Below are 13,049 nucleotides of genomic sequence, written 5' to 3'. Positions count from 1 at the left end.
TTGAATGAAATGAGTAAGATCACTAAAGATATAGATCTTATATTTATATTTATTTAGAATTCTACATAATATACAGAATTTAATACTATAGCTCTTAAAGTACTTTCAGTGAACTCAAATTAAAAAAAAAACACTCTGGAAATATGTAGCTTCACCTTCTAGCTCGATTCTTGATAAGTTTGTATAGGGTATGGCAGTGGGATATGACGGTTTTTATAGCCCTGTTGTGGGACACTCAGGAGGAATTAAAAGAAAACACATATACTGGAAGTAATCTAGTACAATGCAATTTATTAATATCTGATTACTTTTTAAAAACTACATTTCGTAAGCAGCCTCCACGTCAACGAATACATTCCTGCAATCTGCTATGAAAGTTCTGCATAACTCGCCCCAACAAAACTGGTTCAATGGTACTAATTTCGCTGGATGATGGTGTGAGGCTTGTTTCCATACACCCTACTTTTGAGGTAACTCCATAGGAAGTAATCGGCGTGCACTGCTCATGGTTCAATGACTCTGTGCGAAACATGTTTCCAGGACGAATAATTTCACAATTTGGAGACATTGCCTAGCCACCAAGATCTCCTGACCTGACTGCAGCTGATTACTTCCTATAGAGTTATCTAAAAAATATGTGTATTGCAACAAGCCTCGCACCATCATCCAGCTGAAACAAAACATAAGGAACGAAATTAGTGCCATCGAACCTGTTTTGTTGGGGCGAGTTATACAGAACTTTCATAGCAGGTTGCAGGAATGTATTCGTTGTCCTGGAGGCTACTTACGAAATGTAATCAGACATTAATCAATTGAATTGTACTAGATTACTTCCAGTTGTATATCTTTTCTTTTAATTCCTCCTGGGTGTCCCACAACAGGGCTATAAAAACCGTCATATCCCACTGCCACACTCTATATAATTTATTATGGTAGAAATAAGCTGGCAAAACATATTAATAAAACATTATCTTTGATGTTGCAGGCTGTAAATAAGGAAAAAAATTGACTAACCTTTAGTATTGGTTGGGAGTCTCTTTCGCCAGATCATTTGCTAATCTACTTTGATGTGAATACTTCATGATGTATGCTATCTAATGTCACAATTTCTAACAATTTTAAACACTTTTCTCGCATAAAGTCTAATGTAGAAAAGTTTAGTACTCCAGTCTCCATACCAGTATATTACTTTTACTAGATTAGATCAGGTTAGAATATTTTACCCTAAGTCTGAGTTTAAATAAAAGGTGCAATGACCTACTGATCAATAATATTGTTCGATTTTGCGACACTAGATGGAATGCATGTTAGTTCATGGAAACTCTGATAAGGCTCATCACATTAATGGTTCCAGGGAAGGACCCATCAGCCATTTGACCAATCTAAAGATGTTGGAAAAGTACATCAAATTATAAAAACTGCGGATACTGCCTTTCTTTCCAAACTCAAAAAATATAGGTACTTCATATGACTAGCACTCATATGTTAACAGTATTTTGCTACTTTAAATAAATGTACTCTAAATTCGATTTATATTAAAAATATCATTCCCTGAGTTTCAGATCTAAAAATTACAATGCCAATGCACTTCTCATGGAGCTTAAATATTTGTAAAAAGAATTACTGGGACATTGTTAAACATTTATGAAAGAAATGTTGAAGAAAATGTATGTTACAAAAGATTGACTACAAAAAAAAAAAAATAATAGATACACATCTTATAAAACTACAATGAGTGAAACCTATTATTTGTATGTTTCTTTTCTGTAGGTCCTTTCAGATTCTATAATAAAACTTTCTTCCTTTAATGCTTTAGAGTTATATGTCATCCTTCGTTTTACATAATAGGGCTTATATATTCTTCTGTATAAGTTGCAGATTTCTTCTCAATTTCATCTACATTAAAAATAACAAATAAATTGATCAAAAATAATTATTAAGATTATAAATAATAACGATTACATTCATAAGAAATAGTTTTACAATAGAATAGGGTACAACTGAAATCATATCACTTTTTTGTAAATGGTTCTGTACTTTATTTATATGGTTTTCTGTGTTGCACAATTTTTACCTGTGGTACCGGTAGGTCAATTCTCAAAAGCATTTAACTCAGGTTTTACTGAATAAACTAGTACCACTGTGAAAATTAAATATATCATTTCTTACATACCATTCCCTGATTTTCAGATCTAAAGTTAAGTTTTGGAATAATATTCTGGAGAAATTCTACAGATAGTAACAGTAAATTCCTACTACAAAAAAAGAGTAAATAGAACAATAGCAGGTGCCAATCTAGGGAATCGTGTAGGACCATTCTCAAAAATCTACAAATAATGTCCATGCCTTGTCAATATATTTTTTCATTAATAAACTTCCTTGTATGCGATCGTGAAAACTTTGTAACTAATTCAACAGTTCATAGCATAAATACTCGTAAAAAAATAACTTTCATACTCCATCAGCAAATATGTCGTGTTATCAAAAAGGAGTGCATTATATTGTAGTAAAAATTGTTAATAGCCTCCTTATGGATATAAAAAATTAAACTCAAAACATAGGGTTATTTAGGGCTAAATTAAGAAGTACTGTACCTAATTTCTCACGCTTTCTATTCTGTAGGTGGATTTACAACATTCAACAACATGGCATGAATATTAATCTCTTGTATTAGGTATCGATACTAATCCCTTATGTTGTACTAGTATATTGTAAAACCCTTCTGAATATATTTAAACTAGACTGTGACTATGAATTAAGACTTTGTAATACTATTAAATTATTTTTAAAAAGTTCCATATTCAAGCTGTGAAGCAATGTACGAATACCATGAAATGTAAATAAATACAATACAGACTTGTAAATGTTGTTACGAATTTTCAGTAAAGTATCCAGGTATCATAGAGACAGGGATATCAAAATCAGTTCTTTTTTTTTTTTTTAGTTTCTTTTAAGACGGATATAGAGACACCTATAAGCACATCAGTAATTATTTTGTATATTGATGAAAGAATGTGTATAATAATTGTACCAGTAATAATAAAGATAAAAATAATATATTATACTTACAATGAAGGTAATAAACTTATTTCCAAACACTGGCAATATAACACACAGAGAAAATAAGAAAACTATGCATTTAAATTATAAAAAAAAATTGCCAATTAGAAGAGCCTATATTCAGAATAAACGAAATCCTGAAATAGGTAACAAACTAAACAAGAGAATGAATTACATAATTATACATACATATTCATCTACTGAACTTAATGTTGTTCAATTTCGAAGAAATTTTAAATAGAAGGGCATGTAACTTCCCTGCTTCGCCTTCCTCCGATTTTAAATAATGTAATAAATCTGTAATTATTATTTAACAAAAGAAATATTTCAAGTTTCTAAGTACCTTCCCACCAGGCATGGCAGCGACAGTGGAAGGTGTCTCCTCTCTCGAAACATTCTCCACGTCCTTCACAGGGGTTGTCAGCACAAGGTTTCAGTTTCTGCTCACAGTTGCTCCCAGTGTAACTGGGCAGACAAGTACAAGCGTAGCTTGTGGGAGTCAACTTGCACTGTCCAAATGCACATGGTTGTGTTTCACACAGTGTCAGTGCGCAAAACATTCCTGCACAGAAAGTCGACTGTTAATTTTTTGGCCTTTATTTTCACTAGGAAAGACAATTGAGTTCTCCTAGATAGATAGATTTTCTCTTAAATAAAAATTATTCAGATACGCATTAACAGTGAAAATAATTATAATTTACCATTATCCCTGTATAATGCTTTATTTCTGAACATGACACTTCTATAGTCGTGACGCTGTTATTCCCGGTGTGACTCCTCCTCTTTGCTTACGTCTTAGGAAGTGAAGGCTCTATAAAGTCTAGGTAGGTAGTATCATTCGCCATTTTTGTTCTTTCATTGCCGAGCTACCATACAAGGAATCTATTTGCCACACCATTAAACATTATCATGTCATAGCTCCTATGATAATAAATCAAACACACTGTAATTCAGCAATAATTGAGCGGCAAATAACGTCTTCGTGTGCTTTCTGCGAACGCCAACGAAAGAGCCAAAATGGCGGACGATTATATTAAGTATTTATCGAGCCTTAAGAAATGAATAACGTCTTCCTCAGCGAATCAAAAGACGCACATATTTAAATGTAGCTGACCTACAATGCGATTGGCTGCAGGAAATTAGAGCGACAGGACTATAGTTCAAGTGTTTTTTTTTTATAGTTAGGAGTTAAAACATGTGCGTTTCAATTCAACTTGAAGTATTCACAGTTAATGTCCTCTTTGTTTTGTCTTTTAAAGACAACTATTATTATCAGATAAATGTTCTTGGTTTAATAATTTTTTACAATTTTAGAGCGTACTTCTGGAATAGTACATTATGAAACAAGTTTATAATGTTATACTTTATGGTACGAGTCAATTTTTTTATGGAACAAGCAAAGCAAGTTTCCTAATTTTGATTAATGCAATAACTGCTTAACATAATAAACGTGTTTCATACGTTATTTTATGCTCGACCATGCCGAAATGTAGTAATTATACACCTGGTAGCAGTCCTTTAATGCATGTCATTAAAGTACACCTACTCATTAAAGTACAGGTGTTCAGCCAATGACAAGTCAGCTTTGTACCATTATAAAACCTCAGCCAATGACAAGTCAGCTTTGTACCGTTATAAAACCACAAGTATCGATTATTCTCGGATATGCAATCGAAAGAGAATTAGCAAAAAGTCACGGAGGCTGGAAATCCAATACTGTCGCAGAAGGTTATGTTCTGTTACTATAATAATTAGCGTTAATTGTAAATAATATTCAAATAAATTCAATTTGTTATCTCGTTTTTCAATGTCTAATTTAATTTCAATGTTATATCAAAGTTCATATTTAGTTTACTCTGTAGGTTCTTAATTATAGGCTATCAAGGTCAATGTGGACATCTGTTCCTCGGAAAAAATCAATACTTTCGCGTCTGCGCACATCTCACAATTTACGAGGTATTGCTCAAGGTCAGTTAGATACAAATAAAATGAATAATTTCAAGTTCGAAATATGGTCGAGCATAAAAAGTCGTATGAAACTCGCCTATAATGGCAATTAAGAAGCTTGTATGAAAATTAAATACTCACTTCTTAATTACTATCATTATAGGCTCGTTGCATAATGTACTATTTTTGTACAACAGCATTATAAAACAATTAATAAAGAAATAATATCACATTTTTGTAATGATGGATAGTTTGATATCATTGTCTATGAAGAAAGAGGTTGCTATGACAACAATGATATATTAAATATTATAGCATTGGCAAATCGTTTCATAATGTTAACTTTATGGCACAAGTTATGGACAAAAATCATGATCCTACTCACAATAGTTACCGAATAAGAGATTGTTAAACATTTAGGGAAAAAAACATTTTTTTTTCTGAAAAAAACTATGAACTTTCCACCAATATGTTATTGTTACATACAACATAAGCTATTCACTCCGGAAATCTGCAAGGCTATTTCACTTCCACCCTTTATATGTCCTCAAAAATATTATTATATACTTTCATTTCAATAGACAGTAAAATCCCGTTTTAACATTCCTCTTTTTAAGGAATTATCTGTTAAGCCCCAGCAAAATTTGCAATAATGTAATAAATTCTCGCTTTTAAGGAAACCGATTTAAGGAAAATCCTGCTTTTAAGACATACTTCTCTAGTGATTTTGTGATAATGAAGTTGGAAATATCGACTCGACTTTCATTAATCAATAGTACAGCATATTCAATAGCACATCTCAATTGATAGTAATGCAGCACCATGTGGCAGCATTATTCTTTATGGTGTATGTTGCTTTCAGAGAGTGATAGCTTTGCTTGTTTTGTTCTGTCGAGTTAAGTGGATCCTGTTTTCAAGTTCTTTTACATTGTTTATGCATCATTATAATGGTGATTAAATGAAAGAAATTAGCTATCGGACAGAAAGAGAAAACAATAAGGGATGTCGAGATTAATCCTCAAGTAATACTATCGCATATGGGGGATAATGAACAAGAAAGAAGGAATTTTCAATGCCAAGTTTCAGTGTGGTTCAGACTCATTCAAACAGAAAAACATTCGTGCCTCACCATTTGAAGAGTTAGAAAATATTATAATGAAATGTATTGTAAATAATAATTGTAGGCTTAATTAAATGGGAAAACACGGGAATTTTATTTGAAAGAGATAAAGAAATAGGTTTGGAAGTAAATCCTGAAAAGACAAAGTATATGATTATGTCTCATGACAAGTACGACCATGACCAGTACGAAATGGAAATATAAAAATTGGAAATTTATCCTTTGAAAAGGTGGAAAGGTTCAAATATCTTGGAGCAACAGTAACAAATACAAATGAAAGTCGGGAGGAAATTAAACGCAGAATAAATATAGGAAATGCTGTTATTATTTGGTTGAGAAGCTTTTATCATACACTCTGCTCTCAACAAACCTGAAAATTAGAATTTATAAAATAATTATATTGCCAGCTCTTCTATATGGTTGTGAAACTTGGACTCTCACTTTGGGAGAGGAACAGAGGCTAAGGGTGTTCGAGAATCTGGTGTTTAGGAAAATATTTGGGCTAAGAGGGATGAAGTTACAGGAGAAAGTTACACAACGCAAAACTGCACGCATTTTATTCTTCACCTGACATAATTAGGAATATTAAATCCAGACATTTGAGATGAGCAGTGCATGTAGCACATATGGGCGACTCCAGAAATGCATATAGGGTGTTGTTGGGAGGCCGGAGGGAAAATGACCTTTGGAGAGGTCGAGACATGGATGGGAGGATAATATAAAAATGGATTTGAGGAGGTGGGATATGATTGTAGAGACTGGATTAATCTTGCTCAGGATAGGGACTGATGCCGGGCTTATGTGAGGGCGGCAATGAACCTCCAGGCTCCTTAAAAGCTATTTTAAGTAAGTAAGGTTAATTAAATGATTATAATGTTTGATACATAACACGCATGTTAGTATTACTGTAGTACTAGTTCTTGTAACCTTTCCGTCCCATTTTATATGAACCCTCTTTTAAGGAAAATTCCTATTTACGGAGAAAAAAAAAAAAAAAAAAAAAAAAAAAAAAAAAAAAAAAAAAAAGTAATCCCTTGCAGAATCATTAAAGGGGTTCTACTGTACATATGAATAGTTTCTGCAAGAAAAATTAAAGATGCAACAATCAAAATAAATTTTTCCGGACAATAATATAAGTTAATTTATTAAACATTTTCATTATCACTCTTATAAAAAACATTCATTAGGAGAATGGTGTATTTTATTACTTACAATTAAGTATCCTTGACTTACCTGTGAAGTGACTGGTACATTGACATGATCTCCGAGATCCTCTGCTCAAACATTTACCTCCATTAAGACAAGGGTTTGGTTGGCATGTCTCCACAATGCTGTCCTCTGACCCACGCACAAGCTTTATTCGGTAGCTGCTATCTGTGAACAAAAACAAGTTTCCTTCTTTAACATTTACATATCTTAGGCCTTACTTAAGCATAAACTTGTCATTTAAAAACTACTTCATGGTACTAAGGAATATGAAAACCATCACTTCTTAATTTCTCGATTACATATACTTATAATATCACACAGTGAAATCTGTTTAAATCAGAACCTGAATAATCCGGAATCCTATTTCGGAACAATTTATTGGTCCTGGCGAAGTTCGTATGTATTATGTGTAATTTGTCCTGAATAAAACGGATACTGTCCAGTGCAGAAACGGAAACTGTTTGATACAGTTCAAAACGGAAATAATATTTTGGACACTATTTTAATGTAAACTATATTTTTAAATGGTATGTAATATCAAGATATCTACATTGCCACTAAATTCAATAACTCACATTCTAGTTACAGACAAACATATCGAGATCTACCTCAGGGCGCTGTCCTCAGCACAACTTTATTCAATATTTATATAAATGACTTACCCTCCCTATTAGAGGAATCAAACATGAAAACAGCACTATTTGCAGATGATATAGTTTTGTGGACTTCCGGATCTTACAGACATAGAGACAAAATTCAAAATTCTGCTCTTAAAACTCTAAATCAACTACATGAATGGAATACATCAAATTTGATGACACTCAATTTAAGCAAAAGTAACTACCAAATATTTTCACTTGGTAAAAAAGAAAGAGAATTCAATATCCAATACAATGGCCAACACATTCCTAGGACTTATGAATCCAAATATCTTGGAGTTATTTTCGATAGTAAGTTAACATGGAGCAACCATTTGAAATACATTTCTGAAAAAGCTCGTAAAAGATTCTCCCTTCTAAAAAGACTAGCAGGAAAGAAATGGGGATGCTCTAGGAATACTTTGAACACCACATACAAAATGTTTATACAGCCAGTGCTGACATACTGTGGAGAGATTTTAATTACTTCATCTTTCATAAACGAAATAGAATATGTTCAAAACCAAGCTTTCAGACTCATTACTGGTGGAATCAAAACAACTCCAATAGATTCTATGAGACTCCTCACTAATATTAACAGCATCAAAATGACAATAGAAGAAAAAGCACTGATTCAATATGAAAAACTTATCAGATTACCAGGAAACAATTGGCATTCATACAGTCCTCTCTGTAGATTGAAAACTCAAAAAAGTTTCATATCCATTGTTCAAAAATTAAAACAGAAAATCAATATCCCGAATTTAAAAGAAAACTTACAAATTAAACCAAACACTTTAACCCTATTAAATATAGAATATAATCTAAATTTAACAGAAGAAATACTGAAATCGGAAGTAAGCACTGAAATAATGAAACAATTGTCTTCAGAGACAATTAATATTAGGTACCCTCCACAAAACTGGCTTCATTTATACACCGACGGATCCTTGATCTCCAGAGAACAAGGTGCCGGTGCAGGTGTTACGTGCTGTCTCTTCTCACTTTATAGATCTCTTGGGTATGGAACAACAAGTTTTGATGGAGAAATCATTGCAATAAGTGAAAGTATCAGGAATCTTCTTTGCCACATCAATAAATTTAAGAATGCAGTTATATTGTCAGACTCCAAAGCAGCTATTCTATCAATCGTCTCTAAACACACACCTTCCTCTCAAACAGCAGAAATAACTAAAATGCTCTCTCAATTAATATCACTCAATAAAAGAATTGCATTCCAATGGATACCATCCCACTGTGGAATCCTGGGAAACGAGAATGTGGATGCTTTAGCAAAGAAGGGCAGCACTGCTACTTACAGACCTGTTACTAAATCTACCTATTACTCTGTGAAAAGTTTTATTAAATCTACATACTTAGACTTCAACAAACAAAATTTGATAACACAATCTCAAGGGAAAAAATGGAACTCTCTGCATCATAACCCACAGTTAATTCCCGATTTACCACGAAAATCGTCTGTAGCTGCATTTAGATTGGCAACAGGCCATGATTGTTTGGCCAAACACCTGCATAGAATTGGAATATATCAGTCCCCTAAACTGCCCATTGTGCAACTCAAACCAAGAAATGGATTCGGAACACCTCAAAATCTGTGCTTCCATGGTTGGCCATGATAATATCTTTGAAAAATATTGGAGTGCAAGAGGTCAAATGACTTTATTGTCAAACGCCTGGCATTAGAAAACAACAACAACAAAATATGTAGGTCACTAATAAAAACAAGTTTTCTTTGCAAAATTTTAGAGGGTGCGAGGGTGTGTTGGCCTGGCAGTCATAAATTTTATTATCCTGTTGACTAGGCAGACGAGTTCCTTCAAAAATTATCAATGCTTCACACTGGTATACTATCGTAGCTGAGCAGAATGCATGTGTAGTGATTTCGTTATATAAAAAAAAGTTGGGTAAAAATGAGGCACTATTAATAAGTGATGAAGTAAAAGTTGCCGACTTAAAGGAAAATGAGAAAGTGTATGGGAAATAATACTGAAGTTGCTATTCATACAATATCATTCAGTTTGCTCAATTAAAGGGATCATGCTTAATAAAAAAATCTTTTAATTAAGCAAACTGAATTGAACTGTATGTAATGTTGAAGTTTTTATCACTACCTCATTACTGAATGATAACAGATCAAACTTCTCATGCTTTTGGTGGAGAGAACATGGCTGACTGATTATTCTTTGCCCATCTCATGATCACATGATTGTGCCATATCTGAGACATACGCGTCTTTTCATTTAAATTTTTTCGATGTTTCTACAGACTGTTGTCCTCTGCATACATTGTCTCCGCATTGTAGAGCTTTCCTTTTAAAGAAAACTGCCTACAACCTACAATACAACATTTACAATGTAACGAACAGCAGTGCTATTTCAGTGAGTTTCATAGTTACTTTAAAATAAATAAAATACAGATGTATAGGTTAAATACACTGAATTAGATATTTTTAGGTTCTGACAAGCAAAACAGGTAATTTTAGGTCCTAACCTACGAATTAGATCTTATTGGGTCCTATAAAATTTAAGCATGTTATTCGTTGGTACATAAAACGGAAAAGAAAAGCGACATTTCGATAGTAACGAGATAGCAACAGAACAGGTTCGAACCTAGGAATCCGGGGTTTGCTTATCACAGTTATCACACTTGAACTTTATTCTGACATAAGTACTGCTAATCCAAATGCCATTTAACAATGTTAACAAATGAAATACCCGCAGTAAGATAATAGCATATGCTACCACCTTAGGAGTTGCATGGAAAGAGGATCGGGCAATGTTGCCAACTTCATTTCGAATAAGGAACACACCCTTATTTTGTACTTGTACATTTTGGAAAAAAAAGTGCGCGGGGTATTCGAGAAAATACGGTATACAGTTGTGTCATGTTCTTTATCACGATTAATTGTGATATTTCAGTTTGTAGTGCACTATAATATTTCCATACAGCAGTGGCGGTGCATCAATAAGAGCACAAGAGCACGTGAATACCTTGTTTCCATTAATGCAGGACTAGTTGTATTATTTAATACCGTATTGACGAAGTGGGGATGTATAATATCGGAATCGAGTATTTTAAACTTCCCGCATCTTGCATTAACTTCTTATGTGAACTTGGCAACATCCGTTCACGTACAAGCCGTGCTCTTTTCAAGAAGGTTACAGGAATTTCACGCATGCGCGGGAGAAAATTTTCTTTCGCTGGCCGCTTATGACTCGTCAAGAGCACAAAGTGTTAAGTGAACAGTGAATCTATCCTACAGATGTCAGGTGCATCGATGCCTATCATTCACATGCTATATCTCGAAGAGGAAATTTAATAGTCTGTATTTTGGCCTATAAATGTCAGCATCTCACTGTCGGAATGTTTACTTTATGTGGATGTGTGTACAGTGCTACTATGAGAGTGTAGTTTGTGAATTACTATACTTCAGTGTCAGCATAATAGCATAGTTTGGCTTTTAAACACGTGCTGGTGGTATGAATTTAAGTACCTCTATGGTAGTGTATAATATTTAAGAATAATATTTACTGGCATGTATTTATAGTAATCAATCTATGCGAATGGGATTACAGTACTGGTATAGGCTATAGTGTATCAGTGTGTTGTGAATCAAAATATATTACTGAACACATGCTTTTGTAAATAACGGCATTGTGGTATGTATTCATTTTTAACAAACGTAAACAATGAACTCTGTTCAAGTAATTTTGAACAGTAAAGAACTGGGTAAACTGGCTTCCCAGGAAAAATTGGAAATAAAAAGATTGGGTTTCATTATTATTATTATTATTATTATTATTATTATTATTATTATTATTATTATTATTATTATTATTATTATTATTATTATTACATGTTGTTTTGAATTTATATACGGTTTTTTCGATAGTGAAACATTGGAATCATGACATTTCATATTAGGCTAAACGTACGATTTAAAATTCTCTTCAATTTTGGAACACAAAATTGTGAACATATATAATATTATTTTATCACGAGCTGCCACTACCATACAGCCTAGATTTATCCTCAAGCAATGATCACCTGTTTGGACTACTGAAGAAAAGCTTAAGAGGCAAAACATTTCCAAAAAATGGCCTGGTGATAACAAAAAAATTGTGGAAATGATAGCACAATCAAGTGAAAATGTTCTTTCAAGCAGGAATAAAGGAGCTTCCTGGTTGCTAGCAGAAGGTGTCGATAAGCGAGGTTACTATTTTGGAAATTAATCACAAATCATATTTGAATTTTTGTGTTAAGCAATGTTCACAATTTTAAAGACCCAATTATAATATCTCTATTCTCAACTTTCCTGGAAATGCAATATAATCACACAGTTATGACAGAATGAATGCTCACCATTACTTCAGAATACAGTAAAACCTCGCTATCCCGTGTAATATGCTTTTTTGTCTGGTCCCTACACATTTCATATATAACGCCTTTATAAAATACCTCGTTTGTTGCGCTCAAGTCCCGCATAATACGCTGTTTTTGTGGAATATTTTCGATGTAATTTTCAGCAATGTACTGTAACAGCAATGAAACATCTTGGTCATTGAACTCACTGGTGCCATTAACCTGAAAAGTATTGGTATTCACCATTTACCTGCGCATTTAAACCTTCATACTTCATACCTTAGTATACCCCACCCTCTTGTTACACTCTCTTACTCGACTCCTTATCTGCGTGGTTAAAGCCTACATACAGTTACAATACCTCATCCTCTTGCTAACTCTCTATCTCAAACAACATTCGTCACTCGGCCGTAATAAAATTCTGGAAATTTTTACTGGGCAGGTTGTTGTCCTCTTGTGAACGTGATTACAATGAGTGTTAAATGAAAAGCACTTTCTGTGTCGGAAAAATTGGAAATCTTACGAAAGTATGATGAGAACAGTACTCTTACTCAGAAACAACTGTCTTATGCATTAGGAATCCCATCATCGACATTAAGAACGATAATAAATATCGCGACTCAATCACTACAGCTGCAATGTCAGGAGGATGTAATCGCAGAAACTGAAGTGTGGTAACATGAGGACTTGTA

General features: G+C 33.4%; 2 protein-coding genes across 2 annotated transcripts in view; both read right to left on the bottom strand.

The window, feature by feature from the left end:
• Positions 1 to 3,620, bottom strand: part of LOC138712995 (uncharacterized) — a 73,560-nt gene extending 69,940 nt beyond the window's left edge. The window contains exon 1 of the mRNA XM_069844676.1: positions 3,404 to 3,620. Coding sequence (XP_069700777.1) covers positions 3,404 to 3,620 — 217 coding nt within the window. The remainder of the gene's footprint in view (positions 1 to 3,403) is intronic.
• A 3,552-nt stretch (positions 3,621 to 7,172) lies between these two features.
• Positions 7,173 to 13,049, bottom strand: part of LOC138712994 (uncharacterized) — a 576,545-nt gene continuing 570,668 nt past the window's right edge. The window contains exons 16-17 of the mRNA XM_069844675.1: positions 7,361 to 7,501; positions 7,173 to 7,186 (exon numbers count right to left, since the gene is read on the bottom strand). Of these exons, the coding sequence (XP_069700776.1) occupies positions 7,173 to 7,186; positions 7,361 to 7,501 (155 nt within the window). The remainder of the gene's footprint in view (positions 7,187 to 7,360; positions 7,502 to 13,049) is intronic.

This window comes from Periplaneta americana, chromosome 14 (genome assembly GCF_040183065.1).
Source record: "Periplaneta americana isolate PAMFEO1 chromosome 14, P.americana_PAMFEO1_priV1, whole genome shotgun sequence".
Lineage (NCBI taxonomy): Eukaryota > Metazoa > Arthropoda > Insecta > Blattodea > Blattidae > Periplaneta > Periplaneta americana.
The sequence above is the reverse complement of the archived record's forward strand: the minus strand, read 5'-3'. Positions and strand labels throughout refer to the sequence as shown.